General features: G+C 41.5%; 4 protein-coding genes across 5 annotated transcripts; 2 read left to right on the top strand and 2 right to left on the bottom strand.

The window, feature by feature from the left end:
- Nucleotides 1-5,086: 5,086 nt before the first annotated feature.
- Nucleotides 5,087-7,115, bottom strand: LOC139923089 (thiosulfate:glutathione sulfurtransferase). The gene is made up of 4 exons (XM_071913792.2): nt 6,917-7,115; nt 6,283-6,405; nt 6,026-6,188; nt 5,087-5,511 (listed from the first exon to the last, which is right to left on the bottom strand). Exons 1-4 carry the CDS (start codon nt 7,095-7,097, stop codon nt 5,457-5,459), a joined length of 522 nt encoding a protein of 173 aa, XP_071769893.2. The 5' UTR covers nt 7,098-7,115; the 3' UTR covers nt 5,087-5,456.
- A 1,359-nt stretch (nt 7,116-8,474) lies between these two features.
- LOC139923070 (cystatin-B-like) lies at nt 8,475-9,816 on the top strand. The gene is made up of 3 exons (XM_071913770.2): nt 8,475-8,634; nt 8,840-8,941; nt 9,458-9,816. The coding sequence occupies exons 1-3, from the start codon at nt 8,566-8,568 to the stop codon at nt 9,584-9,586; spliced, it is 300 nt and encodes a 99-aa protein (XP_071769871.2). The 5' UTR covers nt 8,475-8,565; the 3' UTR covers nt 9,587-9,816.
- A 758-nt stretch (nt 9,817-10,574) lies between these two features.
- Nucleotides 10,575-14,821, bottom strand: mix23 (mitochondrial matrix import factor 23). The gene is made up of 5 exons (XM_071913784.2): nt 14,751-14,821; nt 13,631-13,756; nt 12,908-13,054; nt 12,621-12,680; nt 10,575-12,424 (listed from the first exon to the last, which is right to left on the bottom strand). Exons 1-5 carry the CDS (start codon nt 14,799-14,801, stop codon nt 12,374-12,376), a joined length of 435 nt encoding a protein of 144 aa, XP_071769885.1. The 5' UTR covers nt 14,802-14,821; the 3' UTR covers nt 10,575-12,373.
- A 429-nt stretch (nt 14,822-15,250) lies between these two features.
- Nucleotides 15,251-19,553, top strand: fam162a (family with sequence similarity 162 member A). 2 transcript variants are annotated; one of them, XM_071913777.2, is made up of 5 exons: nt 15,251-15,396; nt 16,150-16,251; nt 17,313-17,424; nt 17,928-18,036; nt 18,452-19,553. In XM_071913777.2, exons 1-5 carry the CDS (start codon nt 15,354-15,356, stop codon nt 18,566-18,568), a joined length of 483 nt encoding a protein of 160 aa, XP_071769878.1. In that variant the 5' UTR covers nt 15,251-15,353; the 3' UTR covers nt 18,569-19,553. The 2 variants fall into 2 exon arrangements, with proteins under 2 accessions (XP_071769878.1, XP_071769877.1); XM_071913776.2 differs by having other exon boundaries at nt 17,310-17,424.
- Nucleotides 19,554-19,623: the final 70 nt, after the last annotated feature.

The following is a 19,623-nucleotide window of genomic DNA, read 5'->3' as shown; positions in this document are numbered from 1 at the left end:
ACACATATTTCCCATCTCTCAGAGGTCAGATGAGAGAGCAGCATATTATATCGTTTCTGAAATGAGTGGGGGATCAGAGGTGTTCAGGGAAGCGTCTCCTGGCTCCCGGCTGCAATAAACTCACTGGCTTTGTAGCAGGATGAATTGACAAATAAAATGGCTGAAATGCATCCCAACTCCAGACAATAAAGTGTTGTTGTTGCTGTGTATTATTGTCATTTGCTGCATACTGGCTAAGCTATTTTTTTTTCTGCTGAATGATAGAAGTAAATATTGATGCTTCCCCAGTATATTGCTGCATGGCTCCTTAGAAACACCAGAGGGATTCAGCTGGAATTCATGCTCTTAAGGCAGACTTGACCGACAGTGGATTGTGTTTATGATTATTCCAGTCAGCTCTCCAAATGTATCCTCTTACTGTAAGTGGCTTCTAACATGGCCGCCTGTGAGATAGAACTAAGAAGCAAAGATGTTAAGTGTAATGCAGGTTTGGCAATGTGCCTTTGAGCAGTGTCATGAGGTTAGCTCATCAGGGAGAGGCAATAAGTCGGCGCTACCACCCTGAGCGCTCTGCTTGGCGCTGCTCCCGGCCGCTGCTCCTCGCACTCTATCCTTCCTCTCATTTATTCCCAAACGTCCCTCTATCTGGCTGGAGTCCAGGGAACAGCGCTGTGGAAATGCTCACACCTGTGTCTAGATAGAGACTTGGTAAACAAACTGATCCATGTTTTCCAGTCCTCTCTCTTTTGTGACAGAAATAGGGGAGAAAGACACGGAGAGGCTAGGATCGTTTTTTAGACCTGGCTCGAATCCAGGAGCCTTTTAAAGAGTTCTCAGTCTAAATAATTCCCCCCAGCTCCTCAATGGTTCCAGTATCATATGACTTTCCACAAGAAAATCTGAAGAGGAGAAAGTAAACAGAAACTACCCACCGATATCAAGTCTCCTTGAAGTCTGCTAATGGGAGTGCAACACAAAACTATTAATGTAAGATGTAGGACAAAATTGTATGTGAGAAGTCAGATCATATGCAAATCCTCAGACCTTCAAACTCTAAACTTGGTGTGTGTATGACCACATACATGCATCCATGTGCACACACCGACACGTATACACACGTACACACATATGTATGCATGTGCACACACATACACCTGTGGATTATTGATAATGTAACCCTTCATCATCATTTAGGAAGATCCAGACCGTTTTTTTGCAGGACTTTTGCATTCATCCATGACTCTGAATGTGTTCCAGTTTGGATTTTCAGTCCACAGCATTGGCTGTGTGATATAAAATAGCATAGTGCTAGAGTGAATGGTTTGTTTATACTTGTATATCCAGTCTTAATTGAATGTGATTTTCCTCTTCGCTCTGTTGTTCATTGACTGCCCTCTGATATTAACCACCTGACCCTGTTCTCTCTCACAATAGGAGTGCTGCATGAATATGCAATTCTGCAACCTCCTGCAAGTGTGTACGATGAGCATACTCAGACCTTCAAATGCACACACACACACACACACACACACACACACACGCACACACACGCACACACACGCAGTTTCTAGTTTGTTTGGCTCAGGATGTGCTAAAGGTGCCAGTACACAATCATCCAAAGACATTAGCTCAAGGGAGGCAACTATAATAAGTGGAGTGTGTGTGCGTGTGTGTGTGTGTGTGTGTATGTGTGTGTGTGCGTATGTGTGTGCATATGTGTGTGGGTGGTTGGTAGGGAGGGGGGGATACTGTACATTGCGTAAGTGCCAAAGCTTTGAAAGACAAATTGGGTATCACAGAATAAGTGAACTGGTATTTGGATCATAATGAACCCAACTTCAGCTAGTTAATTGCGGGCAAATTACATGGAGAAGAACGAGGTCTAACTGACAGATTGCATTTTTTTTTCCTGTTGATTTTTATCTGGAAAATTGTCATAGCTGCCAGGGAATCTCAATTGGACGCCACTTAATCAGACTTTAATCAGACCTTAATCATGAAATTCCATTAAATTCTGTGATAAGTGCACCTTCGACACGCTTCCAGTAAAATTGGGGTCAATTATAGTCTAATAAACACTGACAAGGAATTACGCCAAAACGATTTGCCCAAATTATCAAGCTGCACCTATTCGAGCCCATTCTGAATAAAACAATTAACAAATAAAGCAGCACACACCAATTTGACAGCCACAGACACTGGAACAGAGCAGAACAGTGGAATTAAATGACTAAACAGGCTGTAACAAGAACACATTTGCGTCGGCTGTTTGGATGGTGCTTGCACAGCCTGGACTGCTTTTTTTTTTCTTTTTTTTTTTCTTTTTTCTTAAACGCAAAATAGAGTAAAAAAAAAAAAAAAGTAAAAGTAGCCTACCTTTTACTGTTTTCCAGTGAGGAATTCATTAGATGCCATCGAGGAACGCGTCGTATCCGTGGAGAGGTGAAAGTTGTCCGGTCTCAGTATCCACCGCTGCAAGGCGAGCAGGAGCGGAGGAGCGCTCGTGCCCATTGCGCACAGGCGAAGCGTCCCGAGGATGACAGCTATGACTGGGGCAGGCTCACAGCTGAACCGCTCACTCACTTAAGTTGATTTTCCCATCGCTGCGATTCTACGGTCGTCAGTGACACACATTCTCCTGTATACTTTGATTTTCAGCTCCACTGAAGGGGCGCGTGTGTGGAGACGTCAGGTGTCCCCCTTTGCGCCCTGGATGCGTACGAGCAGAACAGTGGTGTAGTGGTGAATCAAAAGGTGGGTAAACTATGACCTCCGCTCGTGATCAGGCAAACAATGACCTTAATAAAGAAAAATCAGTTATGTTTTCAGAAAAAGCATTATTCTTTCTTCCCTCAACGACCATATCCTCAAGCTAAAGCAATTACTTACTGAATAATATGCATCTAGGTCCTAAAAAGGCGTTTAAATCCTATCCTGCTAATAAAAAGACTAAAGAGTTTAAGTGGGTTTATAGCCTCTACATCCATGAATATGACTGACTAAGACCCAGGAGTCTTGAAGAGTGCAGATTAAGCCTTCTGTGCTTTGCTCTAAATGTCATCCGCATAAAAAAAATCATGAAATGTTACCCTAATAAAACAGTTAGCCTACTGTTAGTGTGAACAGATGAGAGAGCATCTCCTGTTGGGAACGAGGCTATTACTGAGCGTAAATCAGGTCAGTGTGAGTCTATATATGAAAATGTGTAGACTGACACACCGCCGCTGTGGTTCTGCCTCCACATCATTACATACTGTGGCTCCTTTTCACACCTGAAATGAGAAAATCCGATGCAGATAAAAGATACGACGAGCTCATGTGTGGTAGTGGAGCCAAGAAAAATAGGAAACTCAATTTTTCTAAACGCAGATATCCAGTCCTCCTCGGGTGAACAGGCACTTTTGTGTTTAAATGTGGTTTGTTTCTCTATCTAGACAGAATTTTTATCCATTTCCTGACTGTACTGGGATTTAATATAAGGAGTGAAAGCCTTGGGCCTTTCAAGAGTCCCTGTGCAGTACAAAAGCAAAGAGAAAAGTAGGACGTTGGTGTTATTTTCTCTCTCACACTCCATATAAACTATTCCAACCCACAAAAGATCTGACCAAATTCATTGTGAAAACTGTGCAAAAATGCAGAAAATCCAATAAGGGCAGAACACTCTTTCACGGCACTGTATTATATTATTATATAATGTGATAGTATTTTTATAGTAGCCTGATAATGGCATTATTATGGTCTAAGATATGCTGAGTCAGCTGACAGGCAAATGAAGGCCATATGGCTCAAGTTGCCGGATATTTTTATCTTTCACAAATGAAAGACAGCGCAAGAACAGCCACACTGTAGGTTTTATTGCAAAGTGTTAAAGTATATTTTTACAAGCAGAAGGGGGTTGATGAAGCCTGTTCTGTAGAACGGCAGCAGCTGACAAACTGCCTTAACTGGTCATTTTTCACCACTAACCTGCACTGTGATCTCTCAGCAAGTCAGTTGGTGATTAACTTATGCAAAAGTGGCCAAATGTCCTTGAGGCTCATTGGAAATTTGACCCATCCTTTTTTGCTCCAGAGCAACATATTGGCAAAATATCTATCTTCTGTGCAGATACAAACCAGCCATGAATCCACACAGCTGGAACTGTGAGATGTTAATGCGAGGGACTTGATTGTGTGAGATCCATAACACACAGTATATGGATGCTGATTTTCTTTTGTTACTTTTGATGGTACTACAGTGGAAAGAGGTTTGTTCAGCCATTCAAAACAAGTGCATACATTACATTATACAACACACAGGAAATCAATCTCAATCCCACATGGGTGGCAGCAACTGGAAGTGTGTTTTCTGGAAAGGCTATTGTCTCACTCACTTGGTGATTTATCATACGATAGAGTTGAACACCCAGGAATCTGGAGACAAAAATAATGCAAAGAATAAAGACTAAATTTACTTTGGAACAGAGTCAGTTGTGTAAGAAACATAAAACACCCCAAAAACACTGAAAATCGTCATATTTTTTAACATCTTCTACATCATCATCAGGACTAACTGCTTTACAAAAACACAATGGATCACTGCACCCCCCACCCAGATCTTAAACAGAGCAATCATTCATACACACACACACACCTACTGTACTGATGCTGTTTTGCAAATAGACCAGATGAGACGGGACAGAAAGGTGGAGGGTGAGCTGACCTGGGATCTGCCTTATCACTGAATGAGGGATGTAAAGACCTTGTGCTGATTGTGCTGTAAGTCACAGGATCTATACCTGTCTAGCCTAATACCGGTTTGCACAGCAGCGGTGAAGGTCAGTCCTGAGGGCAACACAACGGTGATGAGAAAGAGCGCTGCTGTAAAATGGAAATAAACCTTTTCACTGTTGATTGAAATCCTGCTGCCATCTATTGGCCTAATGGCTGCATTGTAGTCACCTGTCAGAGTGTGTGTCACCAATGAAGCCCCTTTGGTATCACTATGTATCCCTCACACACACACACACACACACACACACGCGCACACACACACACGCACACACACACACACCAGCTATGTTTCCACAAAAACATACAAAGACATGTTAAAATTTCAGATGATTTATTCAACATGAAGCACTTTTACATTAGTCACAGTTCTCTACCAATCAATAATCTTTATGGATATATGTGCCATATGAAAACCTTGATATAAGGGTCAGATCAGTAACTCAAAAATGTAGCAGGACAACATGTGCACCGATTCCATTTAGGCCTCTAAGAGGATATTAAAGTGGCATTTACTTATAAAGTAAACAATCAATATCAATTAAAATAGCCGCTGTGTGCTGCTGATGCTGTTATCTTTCAATCGTATTCTGCAGTCTATCTGAGTCTTATGTTTATGAATATAAATATATTCGACTGGCCTTGAGCTCAGAATTCAGTCCCCAGATTCGGATTTTAGCTGCGGTTTCACTTTCCTTCATGCTCTGCCCACTCACTGTACCCTCCTTTAAAATGTCTGGCCCTGAGAGAGAGAGAGAGAGAGAGAGAGAGAGAGAGAGAGAGAGAGAGAGAGAAGGGAATAGCATCGTCTCTTACTATTTATTTTTTCAACTGAAAGGTCATCCAAGGTACAACATAACAAAGCAACTCTCTGTTTCCATCTACTCCGGTTAGCGGGCTGTATGGACCTTGTACTATACTGGCAGGCTCCGAGTTGGATATAGATTAATAATTAAATAACAAACCCATAAAATGTGCCACTTAAAGGTCTGGATGACTCTACCACAGACCATTATGTGGTTTACCAAGGTCCAAATTGCCCTGAACCCTCCTAACTTGATTGGAATCCAATTCAGTTGGCCTGGAATCCAATCCAGAGGGTTAAAGAGCAGAGTCGCTTTCATTTATTCGCTCTGAAGTCAATAACTATCCTCTGCTCATCACAATAGCTCACCATGACCCGCGGGACACGTCTCTATAGGGCCACATAATAACTGGACTAGTGACTATAGCTCATGTATACGTGAACAGTTTACCTGCTAAAGCCCAGCTGACGGGCTATATCCAGTGCTTTGGCGCTCCTGTTGCCCCTTTGGCAGTGAAACACTATGTTGTCATCGTCTTTCCCAGGAGTCTTCACTTCAAAGATCAGCTTAAAGTGCTCAGGAGACAGCTTCAGAGATTCCTGCAGATGGTCCACTGAAACACACACACACACAATATGATAGTAAAAACACACAGAAGCTCACACTACGTTACTCTATGCACATCTGTGTTGTATGTAAACACTTGCATGGGATGTTGACGGCGTCTGGGATGCGCCCAGCCTGGAATTCATCAGGATTTCGGACATCGAACAGCTGAATATTATGGTTGGACAGCATGGACTTCAGCTGCTCATAGGTCACCACTGAATCTGAGATAGAGGAAACACAAAAGATTTTAAGCCTTTTTACTATGAATCCATACACACACACATTTGACCCGATGCCATATCAGGTCCTAGGATGATACCTGTTGGACAGGTGTGAAAATTTCAACTCACCCTCCATAGATTTAAATGTTAAGTCTTGCTAAACCTAATATCTAGTGCTGGTCAGTGTTGCTCTTGCTCTTGTCTGATGGGATAACTGTCCTCAGAGGCTGAACTGGGCTTTTCCTCAACACAATGACAGGCCATTGTTGAACACCTCAAACGAAAATGCCCCAGTCAACCAAACTCTCTGTTCCTCACATATAACACATGAGAAACAAAGGAGATAGGCCTACATTCATCTTCAAAATGTAGGCAGTGGATGCAGAGGCAGAACTCTGGATTTAAAGCACGATAAAGTCCCTATAAACTCACTACGACTCACTACAAATCCCTATAGGAATATTAAGGTGGGTGGTTTTTCAGCAGAACATAAATCAGGAAATATCTTTACCGCTGTCGGATGCTGCGCCGTACTTTGCACTGGAGGTTGCAAAAGCCCGCCAGAGCAAACCACGGGTCGGGGAAGACGTGCGGTTCACCCCGGAGACGACCTGACAGAAACTCCGCGACAGCACACAGGACAACATGATGAAGACGAGTGCGCCGTGCTGAAGATTATTCTGGGGTTTCATCTCTGTCTGCCGCCCGCGACCGCCCTCTGCTGGACGGTCTTCTTCTTCTTCTTCTTCTTTAGAGATTTACCAGACTAGCCCAAGTATACGATTCGTGTTGCTGCCATCCTCAGTCACACCTCTTACCAAAACTTTTCATCTGCATCACCAGCAGGCTATTCAGATAGCAATAGTTAATGTTGCTTTATCAGCAAACGACACACACACATCATATCACAAGTTTGCAGCTTCTATTCCATTCATTAGAATATTGACTGACAAATTTGTAAATCTTTTCTGTGAATGAAAATTTAGGACACGGTGTGTGAATATAAATTCCAACACGCAAGTTCTCAGGTGTTTTGCTGTTATAACACCTTCATATCTCCCTCCATGTCCCTCCAGCAAACCCCCTGCCGCACTGAATAGTAATGATTGGCTACAGTTTTATATTAAACTGAGATTGAAAAAAAAGGTTTACAGACAACAAAACGATTATAAATAAAGGCTGTAGTGGAGATAATAATAATTTGCTCAGACTGGGCGCTAGTTCGGTGCTTGTCACTAGGTTCACCCCGGGGTGTCGGCCAGAACACCACTTAAGGCCACGTTTCCCAGAGTATGGATAAATACAGGGCTGAGAGAGGTAGATATGCGGTTTACTTCCTTTCTTTACTTCTCCTTTTGTAGCAACACATACAGGTATTCCAGTGCTCATGCAATAACAACTGGATGTTATGGTTGTGGTTTCTCTATAAAGAAATAATAACAAAATACAACTGAATGAAGGATAACAAAACACATACATTAATTTCAAAGGCAAATAAGATATTTAACAAAATATTAGACATGAATTAGCCTAGTTTGAGAAGAATAAACGCGTAAAACGAAACTATTATAAGCACACCGTGGTCTGTAAAATGCATTTAGAGAAGTGATTTAAAAGATAACTGACTGAGCCTGTATTGCTGAAGGGGTCTGGACGACAAACCGTGCACAATTTTGTATGAGAAAGCTGTCTAGTCTTTTTAGCCTAATCCAATGGCCCATGTTATACAGTAGTTTATAAACCTGCGCTATTGTTTCCATTCATTTAGGTGCAGCTTTTGTTGTCTACAGTCAGTCAGCTGTCATCCAAACACAGCCACGCCTCGGACCGACCCACCCTGTCTCTACAGAGGGTACAGAGTGAAACATCCCACAATTATTTTCCATTATTTCCCTTTGTGATCTAAATATGTATATGACAATAGAAATAAGAAATTTCAGTTTGTGTCTATTTATAATATATGGTCCTCACGCGCTGTATTGTTGGTTTGTGACACGGTTTATTAGAGCAAACCCCCCCCTGAGCCGATGGTTCGCTCCACAACAGAGTCATATGATCCACGTATTGAACTGGAACGCCTCTGCTGAAAGAGAAGCGCAACTTCTATAAGAACAGGAAGAAGAAGAAGTCGGTTTTATTTCTTCACTTCAATTCATCACCATGTCTATGTGTGGAGGGATCGGTGAGGTGAAGGATGCCAACGACGAGGTTCACAAGATCTGTGAGCAGGTAGGTGGATAACAGTATTCCCTCACAGGCTAATGTGCGTAGCTTAGCGAGGCTACACTGCAAATCAGCTGGCACCAGTTATGATTTCCTGAAAGTGAAATATTACACTTAGACTTTTACCTTCTTTTGAGTTTAAGAGTTAGCCTACACTCAATACTCGGGCTTGCATTTCATCCCAGTGTTATTTCCCTCTCATACATAACAGATGAAGCCTCACGTAGAGGAGAAAACAGGGAAGACCTATGAGGTTTTCAAAGCCAAGTCCTTCAAGAGTCAGGTTGTGGCTGGAACCAACTACTTCATCAAGGTAATTAACACCGCGAGATGCTTAAAAACTGCTGGATCGCCTCAAATGTCTGTCACTTCCGTATCACCCGTTGGATTTACTTCATTCAGACTACTGACATTCAGACTTGCCCATTTATGTTCACTCTCCTCTCGGGGCAATTAATCTGGGCGTTGATTCTCTTGATGACCACTCAGCACCAAAAGTGATTCATAGCAGAACAGGGAACACGTTCACTGTAAAACAGGTCAAATATCAGTCAAGGTCAAGTCAAATATATTTTTATAACAAAAATATGAATGCAACATGTAAAGTTTTGGTCCCATGCTTCACGAGTTAAATTATCACATTTCTTTCAAATCTTGTGCACAACTTTGTTTACATCCCTGTTGGTATTTCTCCTTTGCCCAGAATTTCTCTCAAATGATTGTCTTATATGAACTGTAACCAAGTAAAATCTTGAAAATCGTTGCATGTTGCGTTAACATTTTTGTTCAGTGAAGTTGGATGTCACACTTTCCTGTCTCTGTGCTGCAGGTCCATGTAGGAGGAGACGATCATGTCCACCTGCGTGTGTTCCAGGCACTCCCATGTCATGGAAGAGAAGCAAAGCTGAACGATGTGCAGGAGTCCAAGAGCGAACACGACCCCATTCTATATTTCTAACAGGACCACACAACAAAGTCTGGCCTGTTTCAAACCCTCAGTGCCTGCAGGTCTCCTGTCAAAATGCACTGCTTCTGTGTCCTGGATTATAATACACAACGTTACAGTAATGTTTCCATTGCCAGTGCTTTATAACATAGGCTATGGATGGGGATGTTCAGTATTGGGAGGGAGTGAGTTGAATGAACTATTTTGTACGGTATTAATAAAAAAAATGTATCACGAAATGAGATTTGTTATGATTCACAGTTGTTTTTCTTCTGCGATACCCGACTGAAAATGTTTTTGAATGGCGACACGGTGATGAATCGATGTCAGTCAGCACACTGTGTGAAAGATATTTTTGGATAGTCAACTCAAACAGACTCAAGCGTATTCTTTGTCCTCAGATGAAGTCTCGACTACATCTGACAGTTGTTTGTTTATCTTTCACATGGCAGATGATTGATTTTTTTGTATTGTGCAGCTTCAGATAAAATCCCTTTGTGAAGCCATTCCAGTCCGCCTTGTGTGTTGTGTCACATGCAGTTAATTCCTCACTCCTACACATCAGACTGAGTTGCCAGTAAGGGGTTGGGAATCACCGGCCTTCGCTAAGCTACACACTCATGAATGCCTGACACATGACTCATCAGGTTCAGGCTCTCCTGCTTGCTGAACTTGAAGCCACAAAAACCTCTTGAAAAAATGTGTTTCCACAATGTTACTCTTACCAAATCAAGATAGTTACTGCCATGTGAACTGAAACAAGTTATGCTATTTTGCCGACTGCCGACTACATTTCTTTGTTGTCTCTTCCTCCTACAGTTAATTCAGGCTATCACACAAAAACTTTGAATTTTCATTACTCTTTTCACTAAACCAGGTATTACCATGTAAGCTGGAAAAAACAAGACATTTTTAAGTTCTTTTGTGATCATTTCTGACACATACCTGCATACTATTCTATATAAATGCCTTCATAATACATATTTTAGACGGATACCCGTATTAAAATTCAGCCATAAAGATAATGCTCTTGTGGATTCATAGCATGAAAACATAACTATCCTTTTACATTATGTTGAACTCAAACGACCCCTTGTACATCTTTGTGGCTCATTACATTCTGATCAGTCTGTCACTATGATTTAGTAGAAAAACATGGTTCAACACCAGTGCAGTAGGTGTGGTTCAGTGTGACAAGAAGAAGAATGTATGTTTATACAGCGTATTATCCAAACCAAAATGATAAATTGGGAGGTGAACGTGATTCATTCATGTATTTAAGATGGCGTCTGCTTCACTGTTGATAGTCCTTATTCTTAAAACCGTATAAACTTTCCATTGTAAAGATGTTTGAGGTATGTTGCCGTCTATACACACATCATATACTGGGAGCATGGATAAAAACAGCTGATTACAGTTAGAGCCTGCACTCAGCTGCTTTCACACACCTTTACTATATTATCATTATTATTGCTATTTATTATTATTAATATTATTACTGTAGACAACATGGTTGCCTCTACTTCTTTGTTCTAATTGGACTATACCAATTTCGTGTTTTTTGTTGTCTCTTTCTGCACAAATATTTGCAGGAAGTACAATGGAAAAGTTTGACACTATAGATCAGTCAAATGAAATCAATTCAATCCCCTTGACCTAATTCAACACAGGACTGTAGCATAAAACATCTTAAGCAAAAACAACTTAAGCAATCCTCTAAACTCAAGCCAACACAAGTCTAATCAATGCTTGGATCAAGCAGTTTGAAATGTTGCAATCACAAGCTGTAATCACCATGGAAACACTTCCTTGACTCATCATCAGGTGATTCTGACTAGTCTCTTGGAGGAGGAAACGATCATGCTTTTTTTGCAAACATCTGGGATGACACAGGGATGGGCAGGGCGCAGACATGAGCCAAAAGGAGGAAGTATACTGACACACGAAGCTGAGCTCCGCTCCCCCAACCTCCTGACAGTAACAAGTTCTCTGACCCCAAGTGCAAACACTTACAAAAACGTCACATGTAAAAACCCACATTAATTCAAAGCACATATGCTTTATGGACATGTGTGGATTTTCCTACGTGAACGTGTCCCATTGACATTTTCATCTGTGAATTGTCTCTTTGCATGTGAAATGACGTTTTCACGTGTGAAACAAATATTGACATCTAATGGCAGGTGAAAATGTGAAAAAAAAGTTCACGTGGAAAAAAAACATCTAGAAACTGAAAAGTTTTTACATCTTAAGTAAAAACTGTCATGGAACGTCAGAATGCAATGTGAGAAAAATTGTTCACATGTGAAAACCATCAGAGTCCAGAAAACATCTCCTGAATTTACATGTGGGTTTTCACATGTGACTTTTTGTAAGGTAACAGACAGAAAATGGCATCCTGTCCGTATATGAAGTCAGGACATGCAGTGGATGAAACTGTACCACTCAGACTGTATTCTATGCAAAAAATATTGATTTACACAACAGCCTCACAAATAACTGATTTGGCTTTAAATCACAGACAACAGGGATCATTTGAAAACATCTCAATATCTTTTTAAAAAAAATCAATGCTTGTCAGAAAAGAAGCACAGAGATGACAGTTTTACAGAGGTGGTCTTGCGTTAATGTGGCAACGCAATACAATAGTCATAAGGGGTGACAGCTAAGGGGGAAGAGAGGTCAGAGCGGGCCGGGCGGTGAACAGCCTGGAGTCGGGACGCAGCGGCGGCTCACAGTTTCAGCTCCAGTCTGGACGCGGCCCTCGGGCGGAGCAGCTCTTCTCACCAGACACAGCCATCACTTCACCTTAGGAGGCCTGTAGTGGATTCGGCACCTTTCACTGAAGACCTAAACAGGAAAGATCAGTGTAAAAAGTTGGTGTAAAATCCTTTATCTTTATGCAGGATTATAGGTGATTTTACAGGATTTTTAGTAATTATTTAAAATTGGATATACAGGAGATTGTGGGTCAGAAGGTCCATGCTTTTCAAGACTGAGACACTCACAAATTATGTATATTTACTACTGATAACTGCTGTCTTACCTTCAGACTTCTGTCATTGACAACTTCTTCAACATTCAGCTCTGACTGCATGAGTTTTAGCTGGAAGCAAGGAAGACAAAACACAGTGCATTACTCAAAACACTGTAAAATCGAAGTCCAAGATCCATTTCTATCTGCTGCAACCATGTTTCTGATAACAAAACTTGATTCACTGATGAGTCATGTAAAGAAAATCATCTCAATGTCTTGCTCCCCTTTTCTCGTCTGGCTCACATCTCGCAGCTTTTTGGTGTTTGTCGCCCTCTAGTGTTAGGAAGAGGAATTACTTTGGTCTGCTCCTTCCTGAGCTGTTTGATGAGCGCGAGGTTCTCGCCGTCTTTTGCCCGTTCTTCACGCAGCCGCCCCACCACATCAGATGTTTGGGCTATACATGCCTTGATAGCTTTGTCTCTGCTCAGATGGGCCTCCATCATCTGCACAATACACGGAGAGAAAGAAATGTTTACGAGCACAAGTACCAGTTTAAGTTTAATACTGGGAAGCAGAGTTGGGGCCGTTTGGTAAATTCCAAATGCAATTCCTGGAGTTGGAATTGGAATTGGAATGTCACCCAGCTCTAAGGAAACAGAATTGGAATTGAATTGCAATGACGGGAAACAGAATTAAACCATTAAATTCCACTTCTAAGAGAGGTTGACATGACTTGCTAAACATTATAAATCCAACATTATGAATCAAATAAAAGACAGTTAAACAAATCAAACACATTCAATCATAATGTATGTATTATGATTACGTTATGCATCAAATACCACCTGAAAGAAACCTTTAACATTTTATGATATTCAGCACTGCATGAAATCTCAGCTATGTGGTAAGAAAACTTCCTGAAATTCCAATTCAATTCCAATTCAGTTTCCTGTAGGGTTTTCCAAATTCCAATTCCTCAGTTGCTTATGGTTTCCAGTTGTAACATGTACAGTTCAATCCAATCCAGGTGAAAACACCCAGCCATGCACATTATTTCTGCAGTGATAATCATAACGTACCGATTCGTAGAGTTGTTTGCATGTCTGCGTGGCGTCCACTTTACCCGAGAAGGAGACGGTGGGCACGGTGGTGTTCAGGGCGTGGACGATGCGGTCGTCTATGGTTCGCATCACCTTCAGCACCTCCTGAGGAACACACACACACACACACACACGGACACACAGACAGTCAGCAGCTGCAGCTCCAGTAAACAAATCAACAAACGGAATTAACTTTCACAATCCAATCCAAGTGATGTTTTGAAGGCCAAGAGAGACGTAGTTTTCACTGAACAGGGATTTGACACCTTCACTCTTGTTTACTATGGACACTCAAACACTTTACAAACACTATGACACTATGTGACTTCACTGCACTAGCCATAACTTGCACTACATTATTCCCTTTTCCACTAAGGAACTTAAACATAATTATGTTCTTATGCTTTATTTTCCTCTTAACTTCTGTTTATTTTAATTCTTTATCCAGGTTTGTGAAATATATATTCCTATTTTTTTTTTATACTGAGAGGACCCAGCATACAAGCATTTCATTGCACTGTTTACCCTGTGTATGCTGACAAATAAACACACTTGAACTTGATTCAAATGTGTAGCTGTTTTTCTGTGAACACAAGATGCAAATGCAGGTTTTCCAGAGTTAGCTTTCTGCTCAATTTAAAATCATATTAGTTTTCACCTCTGGTGCCACTAGTTACAGCGGTAAAGCGAATTATCCTGGGGCAGAGGTAAACCTGAGCCCACTGAAGAGAGCTCAGATCACTGCAGACTGTATTGTGTAAGGCAAAGTAGTTTATAAACCATTTTATAGAAACTACTTCAACAAATTAGGCATCAAATTGTCAGTTGTTTTTATCTGGAAACCTATTACGGTGTAACTGTTCAATGGAAAGCGACAACAACCAAGCTTCCTTGTCTTGTGACTACTAGTTATCCAACCTAACGTTAGCACCTTGAACTCTTAGTCCAGACTGGGAGCATTTGTAGACAGAAGGGGTCACTCATTCAGCTGATTACACGACAAATAAACGACACAACCTGTTAAATCCCGAGACGTTTCTATTCGGATGCATGCCATTTCATGACACAGTCACTTGAATTAATACCGCAGTGCAATTACCTGAAACATTGAAAAGTCCTCACAGTTTAAAGTTCCACCGGGCGCCGCCATACTGGACTGCAAGGTCCTCTCCACCCTGTCAACGACAAATAACTGTGCCTGAATGTAATGCTTCTCAGTCTGGATAAATAATAATTGCGACCTCTATAGAATCAAACGTTATACTTATCGCATTCAATGCTATATCTAATATGTTTGTCTCAGAACTATTTACAGCAAAAAAGATGTCTATATTTGAGTAAACTATGCCATTAAAGCCCGAGCAGCTACCTATGACAGGTAAATTGTCAGGCCAGTAAAAAGGTACAGGCGGTTTCCTATGGCTATATGTTAGCTACTGTCTCTGTTGTTGATGTGTGATAAAGAGATCTCAGTTGTACCAACTGATGAGGCTGCCTCATGGGTTGCCTGCATGCATTTTGATCAGGCAGACGGCACAGCCTCCTGTACTTATCTGACGGGGTCCTGTTCCCAGCTCGGTATTTGGAAACAGACGTGCAGCGTAGCTACTTGACTTTCAACAGCTGACAGGGAAATTTCAGCTTTTCGGCGCGATTTCATGGCGTAATACACTGGTTGATTCTTATTTACATCACCACGAAGATGAATTTCATCAAATCTCGCCTTGCCACTCGCAGCTTCATAGGTTAGTAACGTTAACTTTGCGATTTCCGTGTTGTTTTTGGATTTATAATTAGCTGGCACAATGTGTACTCAACTACCACTTGCTAACAGTACCGTTTCCAGGTGGGACAATAGTTTGTCAGGTGGAGTGATTTACAGGCGACCAAATACATCTGGCTGTTGTACCCTCTTGTGTTGTTTGACTGTTTGTAAGTTAACTAGTTAGATTAAATGATTCTACAGTGTTCAGATTGCTTCACTGACCTGTAATAAATTTGTTTAGCCCAGAGAGGGGTGTGTCATGCCAGGTGATTACTGATTGGCACTTCCCGTGTTGTGAAATTTGTAATTGATGTTCAGGTTTGATTGTATGATGATCACATTTTAGAATGCTTTACTAAAGCAATTTCACCTAAGATAACTTTTTATTCAACGTTAATATAACCACTGTAAACCTGGTATACCTTTGTCTTACTCTGAAAGTTGGCAGCCCATTGGCCATGCCCATCTTTTTTTATGATGGTGTCTTCATGTTCATGGTTATTATCTTTTTGATTGCTGCTAGGTCATGAAGGTAGTTTGTCATGTACCTATTAAAAAATACCCAAATGTTTCAGCATGTTAACGTTTCATTGGCAATAAAAGTGTATGTGGTTGTTGTAGTTGTGAGATTTTGACATGAATCATGAAATGTGAGATTCTCCTGAGGTGTTGCTCAAGTTGCATGTACAGATCCAACACTTCCTTGTTTTTTTTGTGTTTGTTCTCTCCACAGGTCAGTGGCGCAGGCAGGTTATGGAGACAGGGAGTCGCAGGACGATGTGCAATAAACCGCAGGAGGGAAAAGCCGAGCCTCAGCCTCCAGCCCCAGCACAAGGTAGGGGTTTGGCTCACAGACAGACTGATTCTGTCTCTATCTTTGTCTCTCACACTAGGGATGCACCGATGCCACTTTTTCAATGCCGATACCGATTACGAGTATGAAAGTTTAAGTATCGGCCGATACTGAGTACCGATCCGATCCATTACTTTTACTGAACAGTGCAGGCTTACTTCCTTAGTTTGGGGTCAATGGACAAAATTATTGAGATAAAATCCTTGTTTTTCCCACTGTTTGAGAAATACAGGCTTCTACGTGCCACAAATGCATAAAATCAAGACAGTTTGCTTTTATTTCTTACATGTTACTCATGGCTTCCGGTATCAGATTTTAGTCTTGGGTAAAATCTCCGATACCGATATTCCATTTTAGCCTGGTATCGGCACCGATACCGATACCAGTATCGGTATCGGTGCATCCCTATCTCACACGTACACCACACCTCACCCCGGGACGTGCTGTTGTCCCCTGGTGAGAGACTTAATCACACTGATCCAGTTCAATCACAGAACTTCTTTGCTGCTTTCACTTCTAATCTAGGACACCTCTGCTCCCTATACTTCTGAGAATACAGATTATTTGTATATAAACTTAGAAATGACTTTCTTGCTATTGATTAGATTTATACTGACATGGGGAATGGCCCATACCCACTGGTGTGAAATTACTGTCACATCTAAATGTTTGTTTTGTCTATAAACAACTTAACTGGTGAAAGTGTTTTTTCAGTCAGGTCAGAGAAATAAAACACTTCTCCTCAGTACTGATTGTCAGAGCACGTTTTTGCCTTTCTCTGCAGAGGATTTCGCACATCAAGGGGTGCTTGTTGTTGCCATAGTAACTGGGTGAAAGTTCACCTAACTGTCCCTAAGGAGGGAGGAACACAGGAAGTGGGGTCACAGTGGGGTGACCGAGCTAATGACCAGAGCATGTGAAATTGAACGTCTCTTCAGTCTCCGTTCTTTGTTAGGGATGTGGATTTACTGTCTGTTTTTGTTGGTGTAGTGGATTTAGACTTTGTTTTGTTTTCCCCTACATGTGTGTTTTCCGTATAGCAGCACCTCGTCTTGGGTTCAAAGTCCCAGGCTACAGGCCTTCAGAGATGGACAAGAGGATTTTGCTCTGGTCTGGACGCTTCAAGACGACAGACCAGATACCAGAGCTTGTGTCGTAAGTAGACACTTCCTGTTTATAGCAGACTCTCCCTGCACATTTGCGTCTGATTGGCACTCTGCATGATTTAGTTCAGTTACATCATAAGCACAGAGCCAGCTAATTGGTTGAGTGGTGTCACTGGGTGTAGCTGGTCTTTCAGGACAGCTGTAGTTCAAACAAGGTCTGTGTTTGTAGCTGGAGGTAATTAGTCTGGTTCCTGGCATCAGGGAGGAGATCACAGAACTAGTCTGCTGTCTTGATAAAAGACCTGATTGTCACGCATACAGACTACAGACCCTCTACCTCCCATACTCAAAATGACTTAAAATAATGAGCCTCAGATGACTAAATTGTATTGTTGATGATTTTAAATTTAGACATAAGAGATAGAAGATAGAAAAGGCCTACAGAGATTGGAGCACTACTGGTATTACCATGTTATTACCAACTATTAATAAGAATACTGGTTTTCAATGTATTTGGCCATGCTAACATTTGTACACGTGTCTGTGCTGCAGGTTTGAAATGCTTGATGCTGCCAGAAACAGAGTCAGAGTGAAAGCCTGCTATGGGATGATGGTGACAACAATAGTAGCCTGTCTGGTGATGGTCTTCCTGGGCAAACGGGTGAGTCCCAGTAGTCGGTGAATGCATTTTGTGTGCATGCATCGGTATTCTCCAGTGTCGGTTGACAAGGGGGGAAATTTTGGGTGATTATCTCAATTTGGGTGAGAAATTTGGGTGTTTATCGCAGTTGTCTCATGGGAATACATCGTTTTGGTCTACAGAGCCAAGAACTAAATGTTAAAGTTGTAAATGTAAGTATTTGCAGGTTTAATATTAGGTAAAATCCTGATTGTTTTAAAATGTGTGTGTGTGCATTGCCTGACAATGTCTTAGGTGGCACAGTGAACCTACCTGAATTATTAGCAATCACGTTTCTTGAATTATATATTAAATCGCTAATGGTTTCAGCAGTGTTTTCTGGAACTTTTTTGTCAGATGCACATCTCACCTGTAATTTCTCCCACTTTGGCTCCAGGCTGCAGGCAGGCACGAGTCCCTAACCGGCCAGAACATGGAGAAGAAAGCCAGATGGAAGGAGGAACTCCAGAGAGAGAGGGAAGCAGCTGCCGCCATGTCTGAGAAGGCTCAGTGATGGGGGACGGCCAATCGCCACACAACCATGTCATGTTCCCCAAAAACGGGGACATTAGTGTCCCCCGTCCTTGGTGTCACAACGTTAGAGCCCCACCCTCCACTCCCACCCTCTGTGGACAGGTAGAGCTACCACAAGATATCACAACATTGGATATCTAGTAGCATAGCGGCAGCTCCTGAAATTGAGAATGGCATTGAGTATAATTCTTGAGGTTAAGGCACACCCATCATGGATTATTTGATCATTTTCAAACACAATTCAAGATTTTGTGTCCTTTTGAGTGAATGTACTAAGGTCAAAAACCGGCACTTGTTTTGAGGATGCAACGCAGACAAATTGTGTCTCCATAAGGCAATAACTGTGCTCCACTTTGAATAAACTCTTGATAGGTCTGTGTAGATATGTAGTGGCATTTGGTTGCGAGGGTCAGAGGGGAAAGGAAAACTTCAAAATGACTTTTCAGCCTGTTGGTGTAATTCAAGTTTTAAGTGCTCATGGCTTTTTGTAACTGAAATTCTTGGTATTCAGTACAAATAAAAAAAAATTGGTAATGATTTTTAGATGAGAACTCTTCTGCACCGTTTTGAGACTTGTGCCCTTGAACAGACCCACCCATCGCTACTTACAACAGCACCTAGTTTTGTACCGTAACCAGTAACCTTTCAATCCATATATTTTTCTCTCTCAGGCTCTCCAACATAAATGCCTTAAGTGTCTGTCTGTGTTGTTTTTAAAACGATGCGCATGTGACAGTTGTGCTCACAGTTTTGTGAGGACAGTTGGGCCCTAAATAGTTTTTAACCAATCTATACAGTTTTCATGCAAGAACGTCAAAGAAGTGGATCGGACATGATCCTCTTGTACAGTGCTTGGTCCTGTCCTTGCAAGCTCATCCTCACATCATTAGGTTTTGTTTGTATGAACAAACAAAACCTAATGATGATGATGTACACCAATAAAATTACTGCTCCTTGTGACTTTCCATATGTCAATAACCAATTTTCTCATAAACCTAAACTCAATAAAATCTACTTTAAAGGAATACTTTTTTT

The sequence above is a fragment of the Centroberyx gerrardi genome, chromosome 22, assembly GCF_048128805.1.
Source record: "Centroberyx gerrardi isolate f3 chromosome 22, fCenGer3.hap1.cur.20231027, whole genome shotgun sequence".
In the NCBI taxonomy this organism is placed as follows: domain Eukaryota; kingdom Metazoa; phylum Chordata; class Actinopteri; order Beryciformes; family Berycidae; genus Centroberyx; species Centroberyx gerrardi.
Note: the sequence above shows the minus strand (reverse complement) of the source record. Positions and strands in the feature narration are given on the sequence as shown.